Below are 23,916 nucleotides of genomic sequence, written 5' to 3'. Positions count from 1 at the left end.
CGAAATCACTGAGCGAAATCACTGGGCAGAACCAATTCAGAGCTGACTGTTCTGGCTAGAGCACTGTGTTCCATCCATCGCCTTCACGCCGGCATCGGAATCATGGCTTCACTTGTGCCTCTACCGCGGTTTGCGCCAGCCTCTGAATCATGGGACTCCTACCTCGCTCGGTTCGACTGCTACCTCCAAGCCAACGAGCTGACAGCAGTATCAAAGGATCGGAAGCGGGGCCTATTCCTCAGCCTCTGTGGGCCTGAGGTGTTTGAGACGGCCCGAGCGTTGGTTGCGCCTGAAGCAGTCCAGGCAACACCAAGGGACACGATCCAAGAGAAGCTCCGCAACCACTACGCACCAAAGCCGTCCAAGATTGCTGCCCGCCATGCGTTCTACCACCGGAACCAGGCAGAGGGGGAGTCAATCAACAACTACGCCACCGCCCTGCGACAGGCTGCAATGCACTGTGAGTTCCGAGACTTAGACGATGCCCTGATGGATCGAATCGTCTGCGGGGTCCGGGACATCCATCTGCAACGGCGTCTCCTAGCCAAGCCAGACCTCACGCTACAGAAAGCCATTGAGGAGGCTGTGGCCTCAGAAGCTGCTGAACGCTCCGCCCAGGAGATCCGCAAGTCCAGCAGCCCGCGTCTTGCTAGGGAGCCAGTTCCGGTGCATCATGAAGAGGCCAGCAGTGATGAGGCATCCTCCAGTGAAGACGATGACGTGCACCAGACAAAGCGGGAGCGCAGGAAGTTCCAACAGAAGTCCAAGGGCCAACCGGAATGTGCTGGCTGCGGAGGCAACCATTCCCGTGCCAAGTGTCGATTCAGAGACGCCATCTGTAGGAAGTGTTCCAGAAGGGGCCACATCGCTAAGGTCTGCCGATCGACTCCGTCTGACACCCCCCCTTCATCGACTCGCAAGTCCAAGTCTTCACTCCAGTCTGCCAAGGAAAGTTGTTTCGCTCTCACCAACTGCCGCTGCCCGTCTGGAACCACGATTGGCCAAACCGACTCGCCTACGCGACGCAAGCTGAACGTCACGGTGCTCATTGAAGGAGCTCCATGTGACATGGAGATCGACACCGGGTCTGCCCTGTCCATCGTGTCATGGAGCACCATCAAAAGACTGGTACCCAGAGTGTCCAAAAGGCAACTCGACTCTCACCGCGTACACCTGAGAGACTACCAGGGAAACGACATTCCCGTGGTAGGCGTTGGCCGGTTCCGGATCGCCTTCAAGGATTTTTCGGGCCTGCTCCGGTTGGTGGTGGTCGAAGGTCAGCGGCCAAGCCTCCTAGGGCTAGACTGGTTTGATGCCCTCGGCCTGGAAGTCACCGGCATCAACTGCATCTCTAACGCAGAGACTGAGGGTCTGGTCAAAGATTTTGCCGAAGTTTTTGACGGCACCTTGGGCCAATACACAGGTACGCCCATCTCCTTTAGCCTTGATCCACAAGTCGCCCCCATCAAGCTAAAGCCACGCCGGGTTCCCTTTGCTCTCAAGGCTAAGGTGGACGAACAACTGGACAAACTGATCGCCCAAGGAGTTTTGGAGCCGGTTGACCACGCAAAGTGGGAAACCCCCATCGTCACGCCTGTCAAGCCAGATGGGTCGGTGAGAATCTGCGCTGACTACAAGTGCACGATCAACAAGGCACTTCAGCAGCATGCTTATCCGGTTCCTGTTGTCCAACACCTGCTGCATTCCCTGGGTGAGGGTAAGGTCTTCGCTAAGCTGGACCTTGCCCAAGCCTATCAACAACTGCCAGTCGATGATGCCACTGCTGAAGCCCAGACGATCGTCACCCACCGGGGGGCATTCCGTTGCTGCCGGTTGCAGTTCGGGGTGAGTGTGGCTCCTGGCATCTTCCAAAGCCTTATGGAGCGTCTCCTGCAAGGGCTTCCGGGCGTGGTACCATATTTTGATGACGTCTTGGTGTCTGCAGACTCACACCAGCAGCTGTTCGAGCACCTCCGTGCCGTGCTGACCAGGTTCCAGGAGGCCGGGCTCAAGGTAAAGAGGGAGAAGTGCCAGATCGCCGTTCCACAGGTAGAGTTCCTGGGCTATCTTATCGATGCCTCCGGTCTTCATCCAACCACATCCAAGATCCGCGCTATCCAGCAGGCCCCCACTCCAAAGAACAAAACGGAGTTGCAGGCGTTCCTGGGGCTGCTGAACTTTTATAACATGTTCCTGCCCCACAAAGCCACAGTGGCTGAGCCTCTTCACCGACTCCTTAGCACTAAGACGCCTTGGGCCTGGGGTCATCGGGAGACGGCGGCCTTCAACGCGGTCAAGGCTCTCCTTTCTTCAGACAGTGTGCTGGTACAGTACAGTGAATCCAGGCCGCTGGTCCTTGCCTGCGACGCCTCACCTTTTGGCATCGGTGCTGTCCTTAGTCACCGTTTTCCAGATGGAAGAGAAGCACCGCTCGCCTACTTTTCCAGGACACTATCTCCGACGGAACGGAATTACAGCCAGCTCGACAAGGAGGCATTGGCACTTGTGGCTGGAGTGAAGAGGTTCCATGAATACCTCTATGGCAGGACTTTTGACCTCATCACTGACCACAAGCCACTCCTGGGCCTCCTCGCCGGTGATCGTCCAACTCCACCGGTCCTCTCACCACGCATGCTGCGATGGACTGTTTTCCTGGCTGCCTACCACTACCGGCTCATCCATCGCCCGGGGAAATCGATGGGCCATGCCGACGCCCTCAGCCGTTGCCCTCTTCCAGCATTTGTGGAAGACCCGGCTCCAGCTTCATCGCTCCTTCTGATTGAGGATCTTCCGGCAGCGCCTGTATCGGCTGCCACTGTGGCCTCCGCATCTGCCCAGGATCGCACCATCAGCCGGGTGCTCAACTGGGTGTGGAGGGGGTGGCCACAAGGGCCCTTTGCATCGGAGTTCCAGCCCTTCGCAACCAGACAACATGAACTCTCTGCTCATCACGGCTGTCTGTTGTGGGGAGACCGCGTCGTGATTCCCCAGGGACTCCGTCAGCGCGTCCTGGAGGCTCTGCACGTTGGCCACCCGGGAATTGTCAAAATGAAGGCGTTGGCTCGGTGTTACGTCTGGTGGCCTAATATGGACGATGCCATCACTGCCTGGGTGTCCGCCTGTCAAGCGTGCTAGGAGTCGAGGCCTGCACCACCGGCAGCTAAGGGACACACCTGGGAGACGCCAAAGACACCCTGGTCGAGGGTGCACATCGATCTGGCTGGCCCCTTTCACGGCCGGACCTTTATGGTAGTGGTGGACGCCTATTCCAAATGGCTGGAGGTCGCCCTGATGCCCTCCACCACTACCGAAGCTGTCATCCGGGTGCTGCGAGGCCTGTTTGCAACGCATGGGTGTCCTGATGTCCTTGTCTCTGACAACGGACCGCAGTTCACGTCCGGCACGTTTGAGCGGTATCTTTTGGGACTGGGCATCCGCCATGCCCTAACGGCACCCTTTCATCCATCCAGCAACGGGCAAGCGGAAAGAATGGTGCGCTCGACAAAAGAGGCACTGGCGCGCCTGGACCGGGGAGACTGGCATGAGCGGGTCGCCGAATACTTGTTCGTGCAACACATCACCCCTCATGCGGCCACAGGGAGGAGTCCTGCTGAACTGCTTATGGGCCACCGCCTCAGGTCACCGCTCGACCGGCTACACCCAGACTTTGCCGTGGCTGAACCCCCAGGCTGTGCCAACGCACCACGGTCATTTGTCCCAGGAAACCAGGTCTTTGCCCGGAACTATGTGGGGGACATCCCTTGGGTGCCAGCCACAGTAGTGGGAGTCACTGGACCTCGCTCGTACCAGGTGGCACTCGAAGACGGACGCTTGTGGCGACGGCACATAGACCAGCTTAGGCGCAGGGTTGGGGACTTGGACACTACCGAGGTGCCCCCAACTGCGCTTGCGGCTCCAGAAGAGACACGTACAGATGGCGAGGCCCCACCTACACCTCCCTCGCAAACTGCCAGCGTGGAGCCGAACCAAGCCGTTTCAGAACAGACTCAGACCACTCCACTTGCGGAGGCTCCACTCACAGCAGCGGATCCAGGGGAGTTGGTTCCAACGCCACCTAGGGTCGCACCACAGCCTCAGCGAGAACTGTGTGGCCCTCCGGACTTGGCTACCAGTCCCCGGCGGTCTGGCAGAGTTTCCAAGCGCCCAACTCATTTAAAGGACTATGTTGTTGGACAGGTATCACTGTTGGTCTAAGTATGGAAAATGTAACCGATATGCTTTTGTGCCTAATTGAACCATTACGCATAGTGCTGTATATAAGGAAACCATTACGATTGTAACTAACGCCTTATCTCGGTGGGGAGGGGTGTTATGTAGTGTAGTTTCACCCTGGGCCAACAGGGGGATACTGTATATAGTTTTCACTCAGGTCTGTAGATAGTTTTCACTCAGGTCCGCGCCAGTTATTTTAGGCGGGAACTCTGGGCTGTTGTGGTTACAATGTTGACAGCCGGCTGCCTATAAATACAGGCCGGCTGAGCTGTTCGCAGTCAGTTCTATTCCAGCTTACCATAATAAAGAGCTACTTGAAGAAATCGCTGTGCCGGCTGCTATGTCAACCCACGACTTAACAGACATCATGAAGCCAAGGGGTTTACGGCCAATGACAGAGTGTTTCAGCTAGATTTTCTAATCAGAATAAAGATTGACAGGATTGAGAAGTGAAGTACAACAGTACCTAGTAAATACTCGCTAAAGACATTCTTGGATCAAGAAGGCAACAGACATTTATTCCCACACCACATATGGAAATAGAGAAGACAGCCCACAAAGGTAAGCAGGCAGCATTGACCTGAAAGCAGGAAGGGGTTGTCAAAGTGGAAGACAATCTTTACTATTACAAAAAGGTGCCATCAATAAAAATGGGACAAGGAAAATTAGCTTTTGCCAACTCCTGCTAGTCCCTCGTTGCTCACATCTGTACATGTCACTCCTCAAGGCCATTTTTATTCTTGCTAAGAAGAGGTCGTTCCTCATTGTAGGCTGCAGAGAAGGTTCCTGTTTCCCCTAAATGTTATTGTTGCTTATATGTAATTAGCCAATATGAATAATAATAATAATAATAATTTATTATTTATACCCCGCCCATCTGGCTGGGTGTCCCCAGCCACTCTGGGCGGCTTCCATAAAAACCAAAAATACAGTAAAATATCACACGTTAAAAACTTCCCTCAACAGGGCTGCCTTAAGATGTCTTCTGAATGTCAGGTAGTTGTTTATCGTTTTGACATCTGCTGGAAGGGCGTTCCACAGGGCGGGCGCCACTACTGAGAAGGCCCTCTGCCTGGTTCCCTGTAGCTTTGCTTCTCGCAATGAGGGAACCGCCAGAAGGCCCTCGGCGCTGGACCTCAGCGTCCGGGCAGAATGATGGGGGTGGAGACGCTCCTTCAGGTATACTGGACCGAGGCCGTTTAGGGCTTTAAAGGTCAGCACCAACACTTTGAATTGTGCTCGGAAACGTACTGGGAGCCAATGTAGGTCTTTCAAGACCGGTGTTATATGGTCTCGGCGGCCACCCCCAGTCACCAGTCTAGCTGCCGCATTCTGGATTAGTTGTAGTTTCCGAGTCACCTTCAAAGGTAGCCCCACGTAGAGCGCATTGCAGTAGTCCAAGCGGGAGATAACCAGAGCATGCACCACTCTGGCGAGACAGTCCGCAGGCAGATAGGGTCTCAGCCTACGTACCAGAAAAAGGAATAGTGTAGAATAGGATACAGCAAAGTTTTCTGGTGCTATGCAGTCATCCCCAAAGAAAGCGGGTTCCCATTCTCCAGCTGTTGAGTACTATACCTGGTATCTGTCGAATTCCCACAGCTGCTTGAACACGCACTTCCTGTTCAGCCTGTAAGGAAACACAGCGGAGACAGCTCACTTTGGGGTGCCAGTGAGAGTCAGTCCTTGGGAATCTGGAGAGACAAGTACAACCAGGCAGCCAGGTCCCAAATTCTGGTGGACGTCAATATCAACATAGAACTCAAGCAGAAGATGGAAACCTTGAGCAGCGTGCAGTGGAGACAGAACAGTTCTCAGCTCCCTAGAAAGAGTGTTCTCTACAACGCCCTGGCATGTTGACTAGCTCATGCAAGGCTCCCCTCTGCAGTACCCACCTGCCCAGCATCCATGGCTGACTGTATCGCGCTCTTATTTCCCTAATGCTTTCCCCATGGGAGCTGTGAAAAGCAGATAGCATTACCAGAGTGATAGGGTTACCGTTAATGTTTAATCCTTCTGTCTGTGGCCCAGGCATTTCCTGGCAGCTGTCCTTGAAGCACTAGAAAGGGCAGATTGGGGCCTAGCAGTGGCAGCAAGAATGGCACAGGCAGGCTAAGGGAGAGAATTAACTGGCCCTGTGGTAACATTGGCTGGGGCTTCTGGGTGTGAAGAGTTAGGCAGCAAACAGCCGTTGTGTTAGGATATTTCCGTTCCACCTTAAAGGGAGCAGGCTTTGTGAATAACAGAGTCTGCGCATGTCCTAGTCACAGGATGTTTATGTTCTTGCTGAGATTCCTTTCGTTTTCTCAGTTGGCCGAAGATGCTGACACAGAACGGTCACGTTTTCTTTTGTTCTGTTAAACGCTAATAAAGTCTGAAAATTATGCTCTTCTGCGGTGCAAGCTTTTGGCTGTGTTTCTGCTGATAAACAGTGTACACCCAGCCCTGGAATGTGGCTAGGAATTTCCAGAGGCTTCGTGTCGCTAACTGCTGGATCTGCCTGTCTACGGGAGGCCGATGGATCGTCCAGAACTCCGGCTTGGGGGCTCATAATGGACACTATCTCCCTGGCAGTTTCCCAACAACAAGGTTTCGGGCCCAGATTCACGGCACCTACAGGAGAGTAAAGCTGCAACAGACTGCGTTTTAAGAGGTATGGTGGGAAAAGCGAAAGAAATGAGGGAGGCATTTGGCTTTTCTGTTTTACCTCATCTTTGATCTCCGGCAAGGCAGATTAATTGGCCTGGGAGCCGAGCCAAAGAGTTCGTGATTAATGGGCTGCCAAGATAAGGGGTCTTTGACGGCATAAGACTCACGGCTAATGCCAAAAGCTGGAATGGAATTTTTCCAAGCTTCTGAAACTGCTCCGTGTCCTAAGTTGGATGGGCAGAATTATGAACCCTGGGCAAACTGGTGTGAGAGTTTACTGCGTCAGTTTGGGGTGTGGCATGTTGTTTGTGAAGCCCCCCCAGTTCCTCTGACAGAGAAATGGAGATCAGCTGATTCGAGGGCGATTGACATAATAGTCCTATCCGTATCTCTTGAGGAAATTAAGACGCTGGCTGGCAACACCACTGCACGTGCAATGTGGTCTGCTTTGTTGAAAGCTCACAAGCCAATAATCCCAGCCCAGAGTTTGACTGCATCGGAGGTCCTAGCTGTTTCCCAGAATGCGAATGAATCCAGGGATGCTGAGGGCACCGGTTGCAAGCTGCAGGGGGAGCTGACCGTCACGTCATCCCAGGCAGCATTCCAGCCTCCAGGGGGGGCCAAGGAGTCGGCAGCTGAGAGCTCTGGTTCTCGTGAGAACCAAGGTCATCGCCTTTGCAGAGGCCGGAAAGGCAAAGGTAAACAGATGCCTACAGATGGCCAGGAGCAGAGGGAGGGTGAAGAGCCCGCGGCGCCAGGGAAAAACAAAGCGTTGTTTACTGGCACAGCTTCACCAAAGGCTAAAGGCACGTCTGCAGATGGCCAGAAGCAGGGGGGCAAGTTGCAAAAGCCCACGCCAGTGGAAAGCAAGATTTTGCTTGCTGGCACAGCTTCACCAAAGGCTAAAGGCACGTCTGCTGGCCAGGAGCAGCAGGGGGGCAAGCTGCAAAAGCCCACACCAGTGCAAAACAAGGGTTTGCTTGCTGTAAAGACTGCTCCAACAGCCAAAGGCGACTTTGTTGTGGATTCAGGCTGCACGCGCCACATTTCCAAGGACAGGCATCTCTTTATCTCCTTCAAGCCCCAGGAAGGTGAGATCCACCTGGCTGATGGAAGGACGTTGCAGATTGCAGGAGAAGGGACTGTGAAACTTGCAAGTCTGCACACAACCATCAGCGGTGTACTTTATGTTCCAGGAGCGGCGAGCAACTTGTTGAGCGTCCCACAGCTTACTGGGCGTGGTTTTCAGATTTCCTTCAAGAGGAGCGTCTGTGTCATCAGTAAAGGCAAAGAGGACTATTTGCATGCAAAGTTTATGGATGGTTTGTTCCATATAACTTATGATGACACTGCTATTGTTTCTAATGCTGATTCTTGTTGTGTTGCACAAACTAACAAAGTTCTTCATGCAGGTTGCATTCACGATGCGCATCGAAGGTTTGGTCACCTCTCTTGGAAGGCACTGGCCAAGATGCCAGAGGTGGTTGAAGGTTTGAACATCAAACCTTGTAAATTTCACATGAAATGTGTATCTTGTGCAGAGAACAAGGTGAAGGTTGCTCCAAAAGGCAAGGAGTCTAGCAGGCAGGCTTCCAAACCCTACCAGCTAGTGCATGCGGACCTGGTTGGTCCACTAGCGCCCTCTATAGGAGGAGCAAGGTACTTCATGATTCTGATTGATTCTTTTTCTAGGTACATTCATGTGTATTTGCTCGAACAGAAATCGCAAGCGTTTCCAAAGTTTAAGGAATTCTGTGCTTGGTTGGAGAATGTGCACAGTAAACGTATTTCTTGTTTGTTTACTGATCGGGGCGGGGAGTTTACTTCTCAGCAGTTTGAAGCTTTCCTGACTGAGAAGGGAATCCAGCATGACATGTCAACGCCCAGATCGCCATGGATGAATGGGCTTGCGGAGAGAGCAAATCAAACATTGCTGCAAGGAATCAAAACCTTGTTGCATGATGCCAATCTCCCTGATAAGTTTTGGGGGGAAGCTTTGGGGAATTTTGTTTATTCTTTTAATCGCAGATTGTCATCACCCATTGGTTGTACCCCCTATGAGAAGATGTTTGGCAAGAAACCCAACACCAAACACATGAGAATCTTTGGTTCGGACATGTGGGTACGCACACAACAAACCAACAAGCTTGGGAAGCGTGGGGCACATGGTTTGTTCATGGGGTACGAAAAAGGTGCGTACAGGGTATGGATGACTGACTCTAAGTCCATTAAGTTCACAAGGAGTGTTGAGTACAATCCTAAGTGGGGGGAAAATGTGGGAATTTTCCAGAGTTACCCAGAGGAGGATGAAGGTGATGTCCGGCAAGCAGCTAAAGCTGAGGAAGCTGCTGATGATGATGAGGATGATGATGAGGATGATGATGATGATGATGATCAGAGTTCGGATTCCAGTTCAGTGGGCGGCGCTGCTGCTGATGTCAGTGAAAGTGATGACACAGCAGACTACCAGAGCGCAAAGGCCTCAGTCAGACCATCTGATGCGTCTGACAATGAACTGGAAGAACCACTGTTCACCATTGGTCACTTTTCTCCTAAGAAAGAGGAGATGAGTCCAGAAGACTTGCGTCTAGTACGCAGATCTGAAAGGGCGACCAAGGGCAGACCTCCAAAGAGGTATGCTGATGAGTTTGCTAAGACAGCAACTGCTGTTCTTAGTAGCTCAGAGAAGGTATGGGAACCTTCAAGCTTCAAAGAGGTTCAGGAGTTGACCTCTAAAGATGCTGAGCCTTGGCTTAATGCCATGAAGGCTGAAGTTGATTCCTTGAACAGGAACCAAACTTGGGAATTGGTACCGGTAGTCCCAGGAATGAGACTGGTTGGCAGCAAATGGGTCTTCAAGGCCAAGACAGACCAGAATGGCAAGGTAGTCAGACACAAAGCCAGATTAGTTGCCAGAGGTTTTTCACAGGTACCAGGACAGGATTACCACGAGACCTACTCACCCACAGTCAAATATGAGAGCATTCGGCTGATGCTCAAGGTTGCTGCGGAGGAGAAACTGCATGTTTCCCACCACGACATTAATACAGCTTTTTTGTACGGGATTTTGAATGAACAGCTGTTCATGCTTCCACCTGATGGGATGCAGATACAGAAGGGTATGGTCTGTAAACTGCGGAAATCCTTATATGGTCTCAAGCAGAGTGCCAGGTGTTGGAACACAAAACTCACTGACACATTGCTTTCTCTAGGTTTCCACCAGGGCAAAGCTGATCCATGTGTGTTTGTCAAGGAGGAGGGACAAAACAAACTGTATTGTTTATGTTTTGTTGATGATCTTCTGATGTTTTGGAAGAATCAGGCTTTTTACCAAAGCACCCTAGCTCAGCTGAAGGAGCACTTTGACATGAAGGATCTTGGTGAGGTATCCAACTATCTTTCTCTGCAGGTGGAGAAGGACCAAGCAGGTAATTTTCTGGTACACCAAACACAGAAAATTGCTGATGTATTAACCAGGTTGAATTTGGTTGATGCAAACCCAGCAGACACACCGATGGTGACAGGTTACCAGGTAGACAGTACTGCTGAAGCGTTTTCTGACACAACGCTATACAGATGCATTCTAGGCAAGCTGAATTTCATTGCCAGATGTTCAAGACCTGACATAGCTGTAAGCTGTAATCTGCTTAGCAGACATGCCAACAATCCTACGGTTCAGGATTGGAAAGCTCTGAAGCGCATAGCCCGCTATTTGAAAGGGACTATGCACTACAGGCTGAGGTTCACCAGTCAGAAGACTGGAGGTCTTGAAATCTTTGCAGATGCAAGTTTTGGAAGTGACACCACGGATGGTACAAGCACTTCTGGAGTATGCTACATGTACAACCACTGCCTGTTTGACTGGTTGTGCAAGAAGCAAACAACAGTGAGCCTAAGTTCCTGTGAAGCAGAACTCAATGCTCTGTCATTTTCACTCATGGATTGTGAATGGTTGATGCAACTGTTTAAGGACATCAGGGTGTCTGTGAAATGTCCTGTACAAGTGTATCAAGACAATAGATCGTGTTTGGCTTTGCTGAACTCGGAGAGTTGCAAGCAGAGAACCAAGTACTTGCAGATTAAGCTACATCGTGCAAGAGAGTGTATTCAGAAAGGACTGATTCAGGTGTCCTACATGGCAGGAAATGAAATTCCTGCTGATCTGTTGTCTAAGGTTGTTAACAGAGAACAACATAAGGTTTATGTACAAAGGTTGTAATTGGGTGAACCACAGGTACAACAGGTTACACGGAAAGGGGGAGGATGTTAGGATATTTCCGTTCCACCTTAAAGGGAGCAGGCTTTGTGAATAACAGAGTCTGCGCATGTCCTAGTCACAGGATGTTTATGTTCTTGCTGAGATTCCTTTCGTTTTCTCAGTTGGCCGAAGATGCTGACACAGAACGGTCACGTTTTCTTTTGTTCTGTTAAACGCTAATAAAGTCTGAAAATTATGCTCTTCTGCGGTGCAAGCTTTTGGCTGTGTTTCTGCTGATAAACAGTGTACACCCAGCCCTGGAATGTGGCTAGGAATTTCCAGAGGCTTCGTGTCGCTAACTGCTGGATCTGCCTGTCTACGGGAGGCCGATGGATCGTCCAGAACTCCGGCTTGGGGGCTCATAATGGACACTATCTCCCTGGCAGTTTCCCAACACGTTGCTCTTCTGCTTTAACCTGCAAGTGGAATAGCTTCTCAGCTTCCAGACTCCTGGAATGTTATTTCAACATTCTGTAGCCAGGAACGCAACCCCCGTTTCCCCAACCCCAAAAGTTGGAGGGGCAATTTATTTTGGGATGATGCTCCCTACTCCCTTGATATAGCCCAGAACATGATTGTTCCCCATTCTGGAATTTGGGGGAGGGGAGAGAGAAAAGAAGCAGACATGAAAGCAATGCTGTTTGGAAAGTGAAAGGTGGTCCTAGAGGAGAGAGACGAACCCCATAGAGATGGGAACTGCTTGCACATTCCATATAGGCTGTGGTTGGCCATAAGCCCTACCATAGCTGTCAACTTTTCCCCTTTTTTAAGGGAAATCCTATTCGGAATAAGGTAATTTCCCTTCAAAAAAGGGAAACGTTGACAGCTATGAACCCTACTGAGTAGCAGAACTTAGTCCACACCATGACTCAGTTATTGTGCAATGTTGCCCCAGAAAAACAGTAGCGTACATTACACCATTTCCACTGAGATTTATTGAGAGCCTGGTGTTGTAAATAAAAATATGCCCTTTTCCCTTATGGGGTATCCAAGAGCCCATATAGAGTCCTTACATAGGTTCCCTATTGGTAGGAGAAAATAACAGAGGCCAACCAGAGAATATTGAGAAGCAAAGCAGCTAGTAAGCTTGATCTTTATTGATCTGTTGCAACAGGGTACCCCCCTCACACGCAGGAGAGGAAGAGGACCCAGAACAATGGCCTGCAAGGCCTTATAAAGACTTTTGAAATTCCCCTTCTCTAGATCAGGACCACCCCCAGAAACATCATGCATACATCACAGAAGGGGTGCAACCTAAGACCACCCCTCAGATACATCCCACCTACATCACAGAAATTTAAATGTTGTTTTTCTCTTCTCCTTGTTTATCTCCTGTCTAGCAGGTTGCTTGATTGGATTTCTGGGGAGCCTGGCCATTCTTTTGTAGTGCTAAAATACTTATTTCCTGGGCCAGGTCACAGGCTCACACCTTATTCATCTCTTTGAGACAGGATTTGTGAGGAAACAGACAATGGGGAGGCTTTTCCAGTTTAACCTTGCAGAGAAACATTTGCTCAGTTTAGGAATCAAAATGGTTCCAGGATGGCTTTCCTGTGTTGATCTATGTATGTGCAGTTATGAACATTACTATATATTTAAGACCATAAAATTCCTATCACATTATTCCCCCCTTTGGGGCTAGAATTTTTCTTAAAAATTTTTGCCCCACAAATAATAACATCGTATGTTGTAAATGGATGTGTTTGTATAAATATATCATATAAAAATAACACATGTTGCGTCTTGCTACTAAATTACTTGTGGCATTCTAACACTTTGGGAGAGACCATTTACTCAATAGTGTTCTATGCTTTACACCTAGCAGGAAGGTCAACTAATGACTGAAAAGTGCAGTTTGCTTCCCCCCCGCCATTTTTGTGTTCTCAGGTGTCAAGGTAGCTCTTCTGTGGTCTCACACTGACATAGTGCTACAGCAACACAGGATATCCTGTCTGTTGAATCCCCTCAGGGCTTTCATTTAACCATGTCGCCTGGCATTCACCATAGCTGGCACAGGTTTGGGCATCTCGTGAGGGAGAGGTCTTCGCCTTGGCCTTTAGCTATGGGATTTTATTATAGGCTGTGGTCTTGGGCTCATGAGAAGTTGCTCACTTGCACTTAAAGGACCAAAAGCTAATTGCAGCCTGGATACACTTGCCCAATTCAAACTGAGTCCAATTTGAATTTATCTTGCCCCATGGTTCTCAAGTCTTCAAACCAATCTGTTAAAAGAAAACCATTCTTAACAAGGGCAGTTGTCCAAATAAGTCAATTTAAGTCTATAAGGAATCATTCCTGCTAAACCAAAGCATATCCACCTTCATGTACCTGGTGTTTTATGGATCCAGAAGTTTGTCATTGGCAAAAAGAGGTTTAACACATATTAAAATGGATAGGGAAAGTTGGCAGAGTGCCAGGTGGAACAATGTGTTTATAAATTGATCTAAACATTGGACTACACAATAGTGTGAGCTATTAGAAAGTATAAAATGCATGAGAATTCTCCATTGGTGTGTAAGCAATAAGACATTAAATATAAAAACAGTTACACACAATAAATTGCCCCCCTTTGTGGAAATCACACTGTCAGACACATTTCAACATTCTTACATAATAACACATAATACAAAACAAAATAATTAAATATCTGTTGCATATCTTGACACAATTGTGATCTTTTACGCATGTATCTTTTGAATCCTGGAGCAGAGGCTTGAGGTTCAAAAGTGGGAAAATGTCCTTGCAATTCAACTCCTCCCCCCTTTGTCAGGTCCACTCCCCCCCCCCCCCGGCAGTCTATATTCTTTGAAAGAGATAGCTGTGGGCACTTTGAAAACTCTGGCGTTGCAGGTCTTGTGATGGCGAAGGGGTTGTTGCTGCTTTTCATCATTGCACATCTGTAGAAGTGATATCCTGTAAGGGGGCAGGGTTTTGGGGAGACTTAAACACAATTAGACAAGAAAGGGGCAAAAGGCAAAAAGGATGTCCTCCAGTTTCCATGGGAAGCTGCAAATAATAACAATCTTAGCATATTAAGCATTTTATTTATTTCAATATTATTATCACATTTCCACATAATTACTGTTATTATCTGCTAAGTTTGTTTGCTTTCCTTCACTTAATTTTTGTTGTTGTTGTTCTTTTCATATTATAAAATAAAAAATTACTCCACATGTATAGAAAGAGAACTGTAAAAAATACAAAGGTTAAAAAATAAAAAGAAAGCAAAAAATTAGATTACCAGTTAGATGAAAATGGACTTGACACAAAGACATCAGATTCAGAAAATAACTATTATTAAATAGTACAAAGATATTATCAAAACCACACATATTACTACTGGACTGAAAAAAAATGGGAAAACAATGGGGGAAACTTAAAATTCACCATGTGCTATCCAATAAAAGAACTTCATGAGACTGACTTTCAACATGTGATGAACATGTCCCCAAAGTAAAACACAAACACACAAAATGAGCTATGAGGAACCAAAAATAAATAAATGCTAAGACACACAATTAATAAGTAACCTGAAGTAATCTGTTTTGGCATTCTAACATATCAAATGAAAATAAAAGTGTTTCTTGATGTGACATCAACAGCTGTAATGTTAATACTGGGAAATGAGTTAATACCAAGAAAAAATGAATGGCAATTTAAAAGTTGTGCAAATAACTTGCACTAGCCAAAATGACAGAATTAATAAGAAATGCTCAGGCAAAAGGTAAACAATACCATTCCACAAACAATGTTTGGTTGTGCTTCGATTAATTTCATATATATAAAATGGAGGAACTGATAAAACGAACTTAATAAACGAACACAAATTATTTGTAACCTAAAAAAAAATGTCAAAGCCACAAAGAGATAGATGGAAATCAACTAATATAGCAGGGATTCAGACTTGTTTTGCTGAACAGAAAGAAAGTGACTGTTTGCCTTTAAGGGAAGAAAAACAAAAAGAAAAACAAATGCAATTACTTTTTATAGAGTATTTAAATCACTGTTTGCATCCCGTCATTATCATTTGTGCTGTGGGAGAAAAGAAAGGACACTCTGTTAAAAGGGAAAATTATTTCATGTGAGAGGTCTGTCAGGAAATGCTGTTCCTAAAATGCATAGGCATATACACACCTGTTGAAAGGGAAAATTATTTTATGTGAGAGGTCTGTCAGGAAAATGCTGTTCCTAAAATGCATAGGCACACACACACACACACACACACACACACACACAAAACTGTTATAAAATTTAAATCCCATGGGGGGGGGAGAAACTACTCAAGAGAGGAACTCACAGTGGGAGTGCTTTGATATTTACCTGTGAAAAGAATTTGGCATGTCCAGTACTTAAGGGTGATTTCCCTTAAGGGTGGTTCCAAGTTTTCTTTTACATTTGGAAGAAACCTCCTCTCCCCCCTTACAGTGCCCACCTTCCTCTCTCTCTCTTTCGTCAGCTGATCTAGCCTCTGTGCATGTGCAGAGTTCATGCCTCAGCAAACCTTTTATACCATTGAAAATGTTGCATCTTTTGGCTCAATTAGAATAAGGAAGGGAAAGGTAAGGAGTAGATTTTAAAAATAGGGTTAGATTTTAAAACAACAAAAAAGAGAAACTCAGCAATTTAAGTATTCACCAAAGCCCAAGCAAAGGAGTGCTTCCTTTATGTACAGGAAAGGGCTATCATTATTGGTCATTTTATCTGGTCATTCGCGGAACAATCAACCGCTCTCTTATTTATGAGTAAAAATGGCCAGGTAAGGAGTAGATTTTAAAAATAGGGTTAGATTTTAAAACAAAAAAGAGAAACTCAGCAATTCAAGTATTCACAATTCAGCCCAAGCAAACGTGACTGCTTCCTTTATGTACAGGAAAGGGCTAATATCCCTCTGGCCATTCGCGGAACAATCAACCGCTCTCTTATTTATGAGTAAAAATGGCCAGAGAGTTAGAATTCATAGGATTTTTTATTTATTTTTTTTTAACATTCTCAGTCATGGTCAAGGCTAATTCTACTTAACTATATGAATTTTTATGTGCTTAAACTTTGAGTAGACTTTTAAGTCTGATTTTTGTAAATAATAGACAAAATGATAAACACTGTAATCACTTAAATATCACCAGTTCTGCTTCAAACATCACGAGCAAATCTGGGCTGAATTTCAACACATCAGCTACAAATTGGGAAAGTTGAAAGGGACCTGGGGTCATCTAGTCCAACCCCAAAAGTTGGAGGGGCAATTTATTTTGGGATGATGCTCCCTACTCCCTTGATATAGCCCAGAACATGATTGTTCCCCATTCTGGAATTTGGGGGAGGGGAGAGAGAAAAGAAGCAGACATGAAAGCAATGCTGTTTGGAAAGTGAAAGGTGGTCCTAGAGGAGAGAGACGAACCCCATAGAGATGGGAACTGCTTGCACATTCCATATAGGCTGTGGTTGGCCATAAGCCCTACCATAGCTGTCAACTTTTCCCCTTTTTTAAGGGAAATCCTATTCGGAATAAGGTAATTTCCCTTCAAAAAAGGGAAACGTTGACAGCTATGAACCCTACTGAGTAGCAGAACTTAGTCCACACCATGACTCAGTTATTGTGCAATGTTGCCCCAGAAAAACAGTAGCGTACATTACACCATTTCCACTGAGATTTATTGAGAGCCTGGGAAGAAGGGCAGGAAAAAGGGACAGGGTGGTCAAATCAAACTTACCTGATGGTTGAAATGGGAATCAAAGGCCCGCTCTGAGTCACTCTGGGTGGGTGAAGACCCCAGGAGGCCTTCCTAGGGTTAGGAGGAGACCAGCAGTGCCTCCTATGTGTCGAGAGTCTGCTGTGGAGGAGGCATGGGGGACACTGCTGAGGTGGGGGCAGAGCTTGTGAGCCACAAGGAGGGGGCCACCGCTGCCGACAGTGATGCATTCCTTGGAGGCCAGATCTGCTGCCCCTGGAGATCCTGCCGCCTGAGGCAGTTGCCTCCTGGGCCCTGACCAAGACCTATATCCCACCCCTCCATTATCATTCAGGTGACATGGAACGTAATGGGGGCATACACCACTCTGGCCTCATGTGGCACTCAGAGCGTGCATGGTGAATCTTTGGCAATGGCAACTATGGCGCAAGGGCACTTTGCAGAAGAAAGCAGCATGGTGTAGAAGCAATTTTCACTGCTTCCTAACTGTTGGCTCTGAGCCCTACCTAATTACAGTGCTACCTAGGGTTAAGAACTTAATTCATTCTGGAGGTCCGTTCTTAACCCAAAACTGTTCTTAAACTGAAGCACCACTTTAGCTAATGGGGCCTCCTGCTGCCACCACACCGCCGGAGCACGATTTCTGTTCTCATCCTAGAGTCATAGAATCATAGAGTTGGAAGAGACTACAAGGGCCATCGAGTCCAACCCCCTGCCAAGCAGGAAAGTTCTTGAAGCAAAGTTCTTAACCTGAGGTACTATTTCTGGGTTAGTGGAGTCTGTAACCTAAGTGTCTGTAACCTGAAGTGTGTGTAACCCAAGGTACCACTGTAAGCCTTCTGAAGCTCAGCCCCTGAGCCTCAGACAATGAAGCCTGTCACAGCAGAAAGGGAGCAGCATCTGAACTAGCTGGAGTGGCTTTTTAAAAAGATCTAAAGCCACACCTTCTAGCTGACTTCCAACATAGAATCATTGTCCCATTTCCTCTTTATTTTATAATTTTCATTTTATTAGATATAGCTTCTCAAGTCTACAAAGAGTATTACCTTTCAAGATAACATGGGATAGCTAATACAATTTTATAATGACATCTTATTTTCAACAGTCCAAGGAAGGAGGGACTGGGAAGGAAAGTATATTAATCCAAGGCCCATCCAAGGTTTCTTTCTAGGGCCATACAACCTGCTAAACTGTTTATAATAGATTTATTAGTTTTCTAGTAGGCTGACTGTACCTGTACACCTCCCTCTCCCCCATGTGAGAAAAAGATTCTGAAGACCAAACTGGACATATAGGTGGCTGGGTCTCTTATGGTTTTTAAACATGGCAAATGCAGCCATGGGAGATTCAGATCACAGTGGCACTGGAGAAGGAGCGGAGAATATGGTAATTGCCTCTCGCTGTTTTCCACATCCATCAGAGCAGGCTCTGTGGGATGTATGCAGTGTATGGGATCATTATATCTCTCTCTCTCTTAAAAATGGCATCTGTAAGCAGCTGGAGATCAAATGTACACTCTACCTTTTTGTTGTTGCTTTATAACAATTGCAAATATTTATGAGTTTTTAGTACAGGGGGTTATTTTAAAAAGATGTTGGAAGACTGTGGTTAATTTTTAATAAAAATAACATGTGTGTTTCAGCTGGTAGAGGAAAAGTTACAGTCAAAGCAGCATGCAATATTCTAACTGAAGCATACTCTTGCTCCCCCTCTTTATTTTATTTTATTACAAATTCTGCACTCATACCATTTGCCCAGTAATATTCAATACCCAACCCCAAATTCTAATTTTCTAGTTTATTTATTTATTGAGGTTTTTATATACCACTTGTTATGCAGGCATTTTTATTGCATTTATATCCCAGCTTTTCCTCCAATAAGCTCATGGTTCTCCCCCACCTCATTTAATCCCCTGCAACAACCCTGTGAGGTGGGCTAGGCTGAGTGATCATGACTGGCCCAAGCTCACCTAGTGTACTTCATTGAGAGTGGAGATTTGTACCCTGATCTCCCACGTCTGACCACTACACCACACAGGCAGTGTATAGTACTGTCATAAAATACAGTACAAAATGTACTAATACGATTAAAATCTAGCCCAGTCAAGTAGCTTACACTTAATTATGCCACAATCAATTTGTGATCTGCTTGTTAGTTCCCTGACGAGTCCCAACAGTTCAGAATTGCTGAAAGAAAATGTCCGGAAATTGTAGCACTGAAAGCAAACAGAAAAACAAGGTGAAGGCATATCAGCAAGTTGAATATTGAGCCACGAGTGACCAGAGCCTTGCACCGCAGTGATGAAAAATGTGCATTTTTTACCAGGGAGCCCTGGTAATTGAGAGGGGAATGGCATGTATAATCCTGAGGCCAATCAGGCAGCAATGATGGTTTTGCTGCTAAGTCCTGGATATCTCTGGAACAAGAACAATTGTAGAGATTGTGGCCAGCTTTCAAGCTCTGCAGACGCAGGAGATGGTTGCTGGGAAGCTGTGAGATCTGGTTTTGATCAAGACTGAGGACCTGCAAACTAGGAAGCCTGTCAAGTGAGGGAACAGTTTGCAGCCTGTTTTTGGACAGGTAGAGCTCTTTCAAGGCAGGGAGTGAGAAGTCAAGGGTAAAAATGTTATTGGCACTCAGGTCTAATATCTCAATGTTGGGTGGCAGAGAACTGCCTATTTGCTCTAACCCTGTACTGGACAAATTAAAAATTTGAAGTGAATGTGGCCACGTGCAGGAGGAGGAAAAGACTCGGGGCTGAAAGTTATTCTGACTTAGGTCTAAGTGAGTGAGCATCTTGAGATGGCCAAGAGTCTTGCACACAGTCTCAAAAGAGGTCAGATTGTTGTGGTGGAGTTTTAAGATTTGGAGTTGCGGAAAAACCCCTTCGCAGAATGTTGACTTCATGGTTTGGTCCTGGAAACTGTTCCCCGAAACATCCAGTAAATGCAACGATGTGAACATCTTGCTAATTTCGCACGGGACAGATGTGACTTGTGACTCTGTAACTGTCAGATTCTGCAGGGTCTCCAGCCACCTTCTCAGGCGGGACATGTTCAGCCTGTCATCCAGGGGGGCAGCCGTCACTTTGTGAAAGCGCAAGGAAGAAACCTTCAGGTCCCGCCAACCTTGGAGGCTCCAGTGAGCGTCTCTAAGGAAAGTACAGTTTACAAATTCAAGTTCTGAGACCTGAGTGTAGGAAAGAAATTGCAGGGACCCTGGCACGAGAACCTCTGGCACAATGAGGTCTGTAAATATGAGCTTGCGAACTAGCAGGGCCTCCAGAATTTCAATTATCTGTGGGTTTGGCTTGATTCCAGAAGAACCTGCAAATTGTTCCAGATTTCCTCCTCGAAGCTCATATGTGGTGGCTGGAAGGCACTGAATGAAGTTATTTGCCTCTAGTGAACAAACACAGTGACGTTGGGACTCTGTAAAGTTACAGTTGGCTTTTGCTTTGGGGAGTTCCAGTCCCAGGAGAAGGGAGAACACAAAGGCCTGAGTTCTGAGCATGATGCAAACCCTGAAAAGAGAAAAGCCACAGTTGTTGTTGTTGTTTTTAAAAAAATTGTTAAAGATTTTATTGTTTTACAAAAGCACATGCCAGAAAAGTCACAGTTAAATCACAACATTATTTCCTAAAGTGTCAGAAACCATCTGTATGCTGCAGGATTTGACAGATCGCATGGGAAGTCAGTGGGAACAACGTACTCCAAGTAATGCCACACACCTCTGAGGTTTTGTCTATTTTCCCATCCTGGATTCCTTTGCTAGTGGGGATGGGAGAGGTAGCACGGCACCTGAGACCCTCAAATGCCTCTCTTCCCTCTAGAATATATATATATATATATATATATAATTTTTATTGATACACAAGAAAAAAGAAAAAACACAAATACCGAGTTACACACAGTAATAACCACAGACACATAATTTTCTTAACAAACAATAAAACATATATTGGTCTTAACACTAAAGACCCAACCTCCCCCCGTCTATTCCATATTTCGATTTCATATTATTGCCATTACACACTTTTATCATAATTAAACTTTTTCTTTATATATCTAGTTTCTTATATCCACCTTGCAACTAATACTGAAGTTCCTCGAATGCTGCTACAGAATTTAAACAACTATATTTATTTTTCAAATATTCTTTGAAAACCTCCCATTTTGAAACAAATTCCTGTTTTGATTTATTCTTAATTTTTCTGATAGACCGTCTAATTCAGCATATTCTGTCAGCTTTCGGATCCAATAGTGTACAGAGGGGATTTCGTTACTCTTCCATTTTGCCGCAATCAGAACTCTTGCTGCCGCCGTCGCATATAAAAAGATACCCTTCCTTCCCTCTAGAAACTATAATGGAGACACAGCGCAGGTTTGGCCTTGTGATGCTACTCGCCACTATGCCAGTTTCCCCTCCTGGCTCAGCCCCATCTGCATTTCCAGCCGAAACATAGACCTCACAGGCTCACACCATGTGAAATAGCGGTGTGTGCAAAAACTCCCCTCACATAGAAAACTAGCAGTCCAGGGAGAAGCTAGAGCACTTTGTCCTGATAGACAAGTTTTCTATGTACAATGATTATTTGATTTTATTTTTTGCATGGAAAGGCATTCAGTCTCATGAAGTGCCACCTGCAGTCAGAAATGGGACACTTGCCTCAGTAAGAGGGTAGGCAAGGAAATTGCTGCTCACTACTTAACAAAACAAACAGGAGATGGGTTTTGTTGTTTGTGAGCAATGAGGAGATGGAGAGAGGAGAGGATCTTTTCCCTGGATACTTTTAATTACTTCAAATAACACATAGTCAAGGAAACACTCCTAACAAGCCTATTGTTGAGAGAAATGTGACACAAATGACACAAACTTGCTGTTGGTTTATGGTTGCATTCAGTGATGTGGGACACAAAATTTTCCAGGGCTTAATTTTTCTGCAGAAAAGTTTACATTTCATAAGTTCTTTAATAACAATGGGTGCCACTTGCAACTAAATATTAGACAAGCTTGACACTATCAAAATTCATAGCTTTCTTTACTAAATACAGTACAAGTAAAAATAAACATGCTAAATGAAATCACTCAGATAATTACTATATGCAAATCACCCTATTTGCATGTACAGTTTTTCCTGGAAGACCCACACCACTGACTACGTATAGTTCATCCTTAGAAAATAATAAGGTTCGTGTCTGTTTTTGTTTTTTGTTTTCATTCTGCCAGTTATAGTGCTCTGCTGGAACTGAAATCTATTTAAATATTGCTATGTTCAGAAGCAGGTCACAAAGCTAAAATAGAACTGGAAAGTAGTGTAGCGTATGAGGTGGCATTTCTTTACCAGCAAGGTATGTCAGAATCACAAAATGCTTTTGCATACTTAGCTGGAAGAAAGCTACCACTGAACACGGTGGGTGGGTGGCAGGGCTTACTTCTGAAAATATGCGGATAATACGTACAGGATTGTGCTGTACATGTGCCAGAATGGCCCTCTAGTGCTTAAGAGGAGAAAAATGGCATTTCAACAACAAAGCTAAGAATTACCTACCAACTGCTCTGGAAGTTGAGACTCATTTCTGCCACGGATCTCCTTCTGCTCCTTTCCACACACAACACGATATCTTAGTAACTGTCCCGTTGTGTTCAGTAGCAGCAAAGGGTCAGAGATTACTCAGTTTTAATTTTCCAGCTGAGTTCTTCCTCCCAAACTGCTTCTAGTTATTTTAGCAGAATTTCACAAGCCTTTTGAGGAACTTCCAACACAGGAAGATTACATAACAAAGAGCTCCAAATTGGGAAATAGTGAGTCGGAAAGTGATCTCATCTTTCAAGTTCATTTCCGAAAAGTAACAGGCAGAAGGCATTATTGTCAAAAGTAGCCCAGCAGCTACATCTATTTTACTAATTCCACATGTCCATCCTGCACACACTTCCTGAAAGTCAGGCTAGCTCCCGGGCAGAGGATGGTATTTGTTAGTATTCCAGCCACCACCTTGCAGAAAAACAAGATACGTAGACCAGACTACTCAACCCCACACTGGCTCCTATTCAGAGCAGACAGCATGTAGTTAATGTGGTATAAAAAGCAAACAGTGAAGTCGTATTCCTGAGTGCTGCTTTGTACTGGATTTTAGGCTGTCCTGTGCTAATTTTTATATTGGCGGTGCAGTACTGATAATGTTCTGACAGTGCTTTTAAGCTTATTTTTGTTTGCATTTTTACCAATTTGTATGCTTTGTATATAAAACTCAAGCAAATTCATGAGGATCTATGTAAATAATAGTAGATCTGGTTTTTTACCAAGGCCCACAAAGGTTAGTACGGTAAATGTATTTCAGTAACATGGAGGGAATGCCAAAATACAAGGAGGCACTTGTAGCATACAAATTGTGAGTATGCAATGAATATGCATTTTCTGTTATATTGATGGCAACCAGTTCCATCATGTTCCCTTCATAGATCAGGAGGGAGCGGGGAATGGACAGACTTGAATTTCCAGTTTCAACAGACCTGTGTTTTTTTTTAATCTTCTGGGGTGGGGAAGTGAGATGTCCACATAAATCAACTAATTTTAGGCTAGCATGACCACAAAGAAACTAAAAGGATGTGTTCTTTCTCACTTATGTCTTCATGTGTGTTAAAAATAATAATTTTTTTTTTTACCATTTAATCTGCATTGTCCAAGAAGGTATTTTGCTCCCTGAGGGGAAGGAAAAATGTTGTCCTAGTAGACACAGCTACTAAATTTCACATCAACACTGGCAAAAAGGTCAGCACACATGAAAGCAGCAGGCTTGCTCAGGGGTCACTGGGCAGGCAATGTGGCACCCAGTTCTCTCCCCCTCAGACACCTCACAACTGTACATTGCCCAGCATCTGTGCCTGAGGCAGCCGCTTCACTCTGCCTACTATCAAGGCTGGCCCTGCAGTAGAGCACAAGGCTTCTGCATGCAGTTGGCTGCTGGGTTTGGCCTGAAGTTGTTAGCCAATCATGGGGACGCAGGTGGTGCTGTGGGTTAAACCACAGAGCCTAGGACTTGCCCATCAGAAGGTCGGCAGTTCGAATCCCTGCGATGGGGTGAGCTC

At 46.1% G+C, this 23,916-nt stretch overlaps 2 protein-coding genes across 2 annotated transcripts in view; both read right to left on the bottom strand.

Moving 5' to 3' along the window:
• LOC310713863 (uncharacterized protein) overlaps positions 1-18,118 on the bottom strand; it is a gene marked incomplete at its 5' end in the record, with an annotated part of 40,399 nt that extends 22,281 nt beyond the window's left edge. Inside the window, 3 exons of the mRNA XM_083518429.1 lie at positions 5,812-5,863; positions 16,849-16,920; positions 18,062-18,118. Of these exons, the coding sequence (XP_083374555.1) occupies positions 5,812-5,863; positions 16,849-16,920; positions 18,062-18,118 (181 nt within the window). The remainder of the gene's footprint in view (positions 1-5,811; positions 5,864-16,848; positions 16,921-18,061) is intronic.
• CD14 (CD14 molecule) lies at positions 17,815-22,602 on the bottom strand. Its single transcript, XM_083519469.1, has 2 exons — positions 22,379-22,602; positions 17,815-20,350 (listed from the first exon to the last, which is right to left on the bottom strand). The coding sequence occupies exons 1-2, from the start codon at positions 22,402-22,404 to the stop codon at positions 18,979-18,981; spliced, it is 1,398 nt and encodes a 465-aa protein (XP_083375595.1). The 5' UTR covers positions 22,405-22,602; the 3' UTR covers positions 17,815-18,978.
• Between the last annotated feature and the right edge of the window lie 1,314 nt (positions 22,603-23,916).

Source organism: Podarcis liolepis (assembly GCF_965112155.1).
Source record: "Podarcis liolepis genome assembly, chromosome: 8".
Classification (NCBI taxonomy): domain Eukaryota; kingdom Metazoa; phylum Chordata; class Lepidosauria; order Squamata; family Lacertidae; genus Podarcis; species Podarcis liolepis.
The sequence above is the reverse complement of the archived record's forward strand: the minus strand, read 5'-3'. Positions and strand labels throughout refer to the sequence as shown.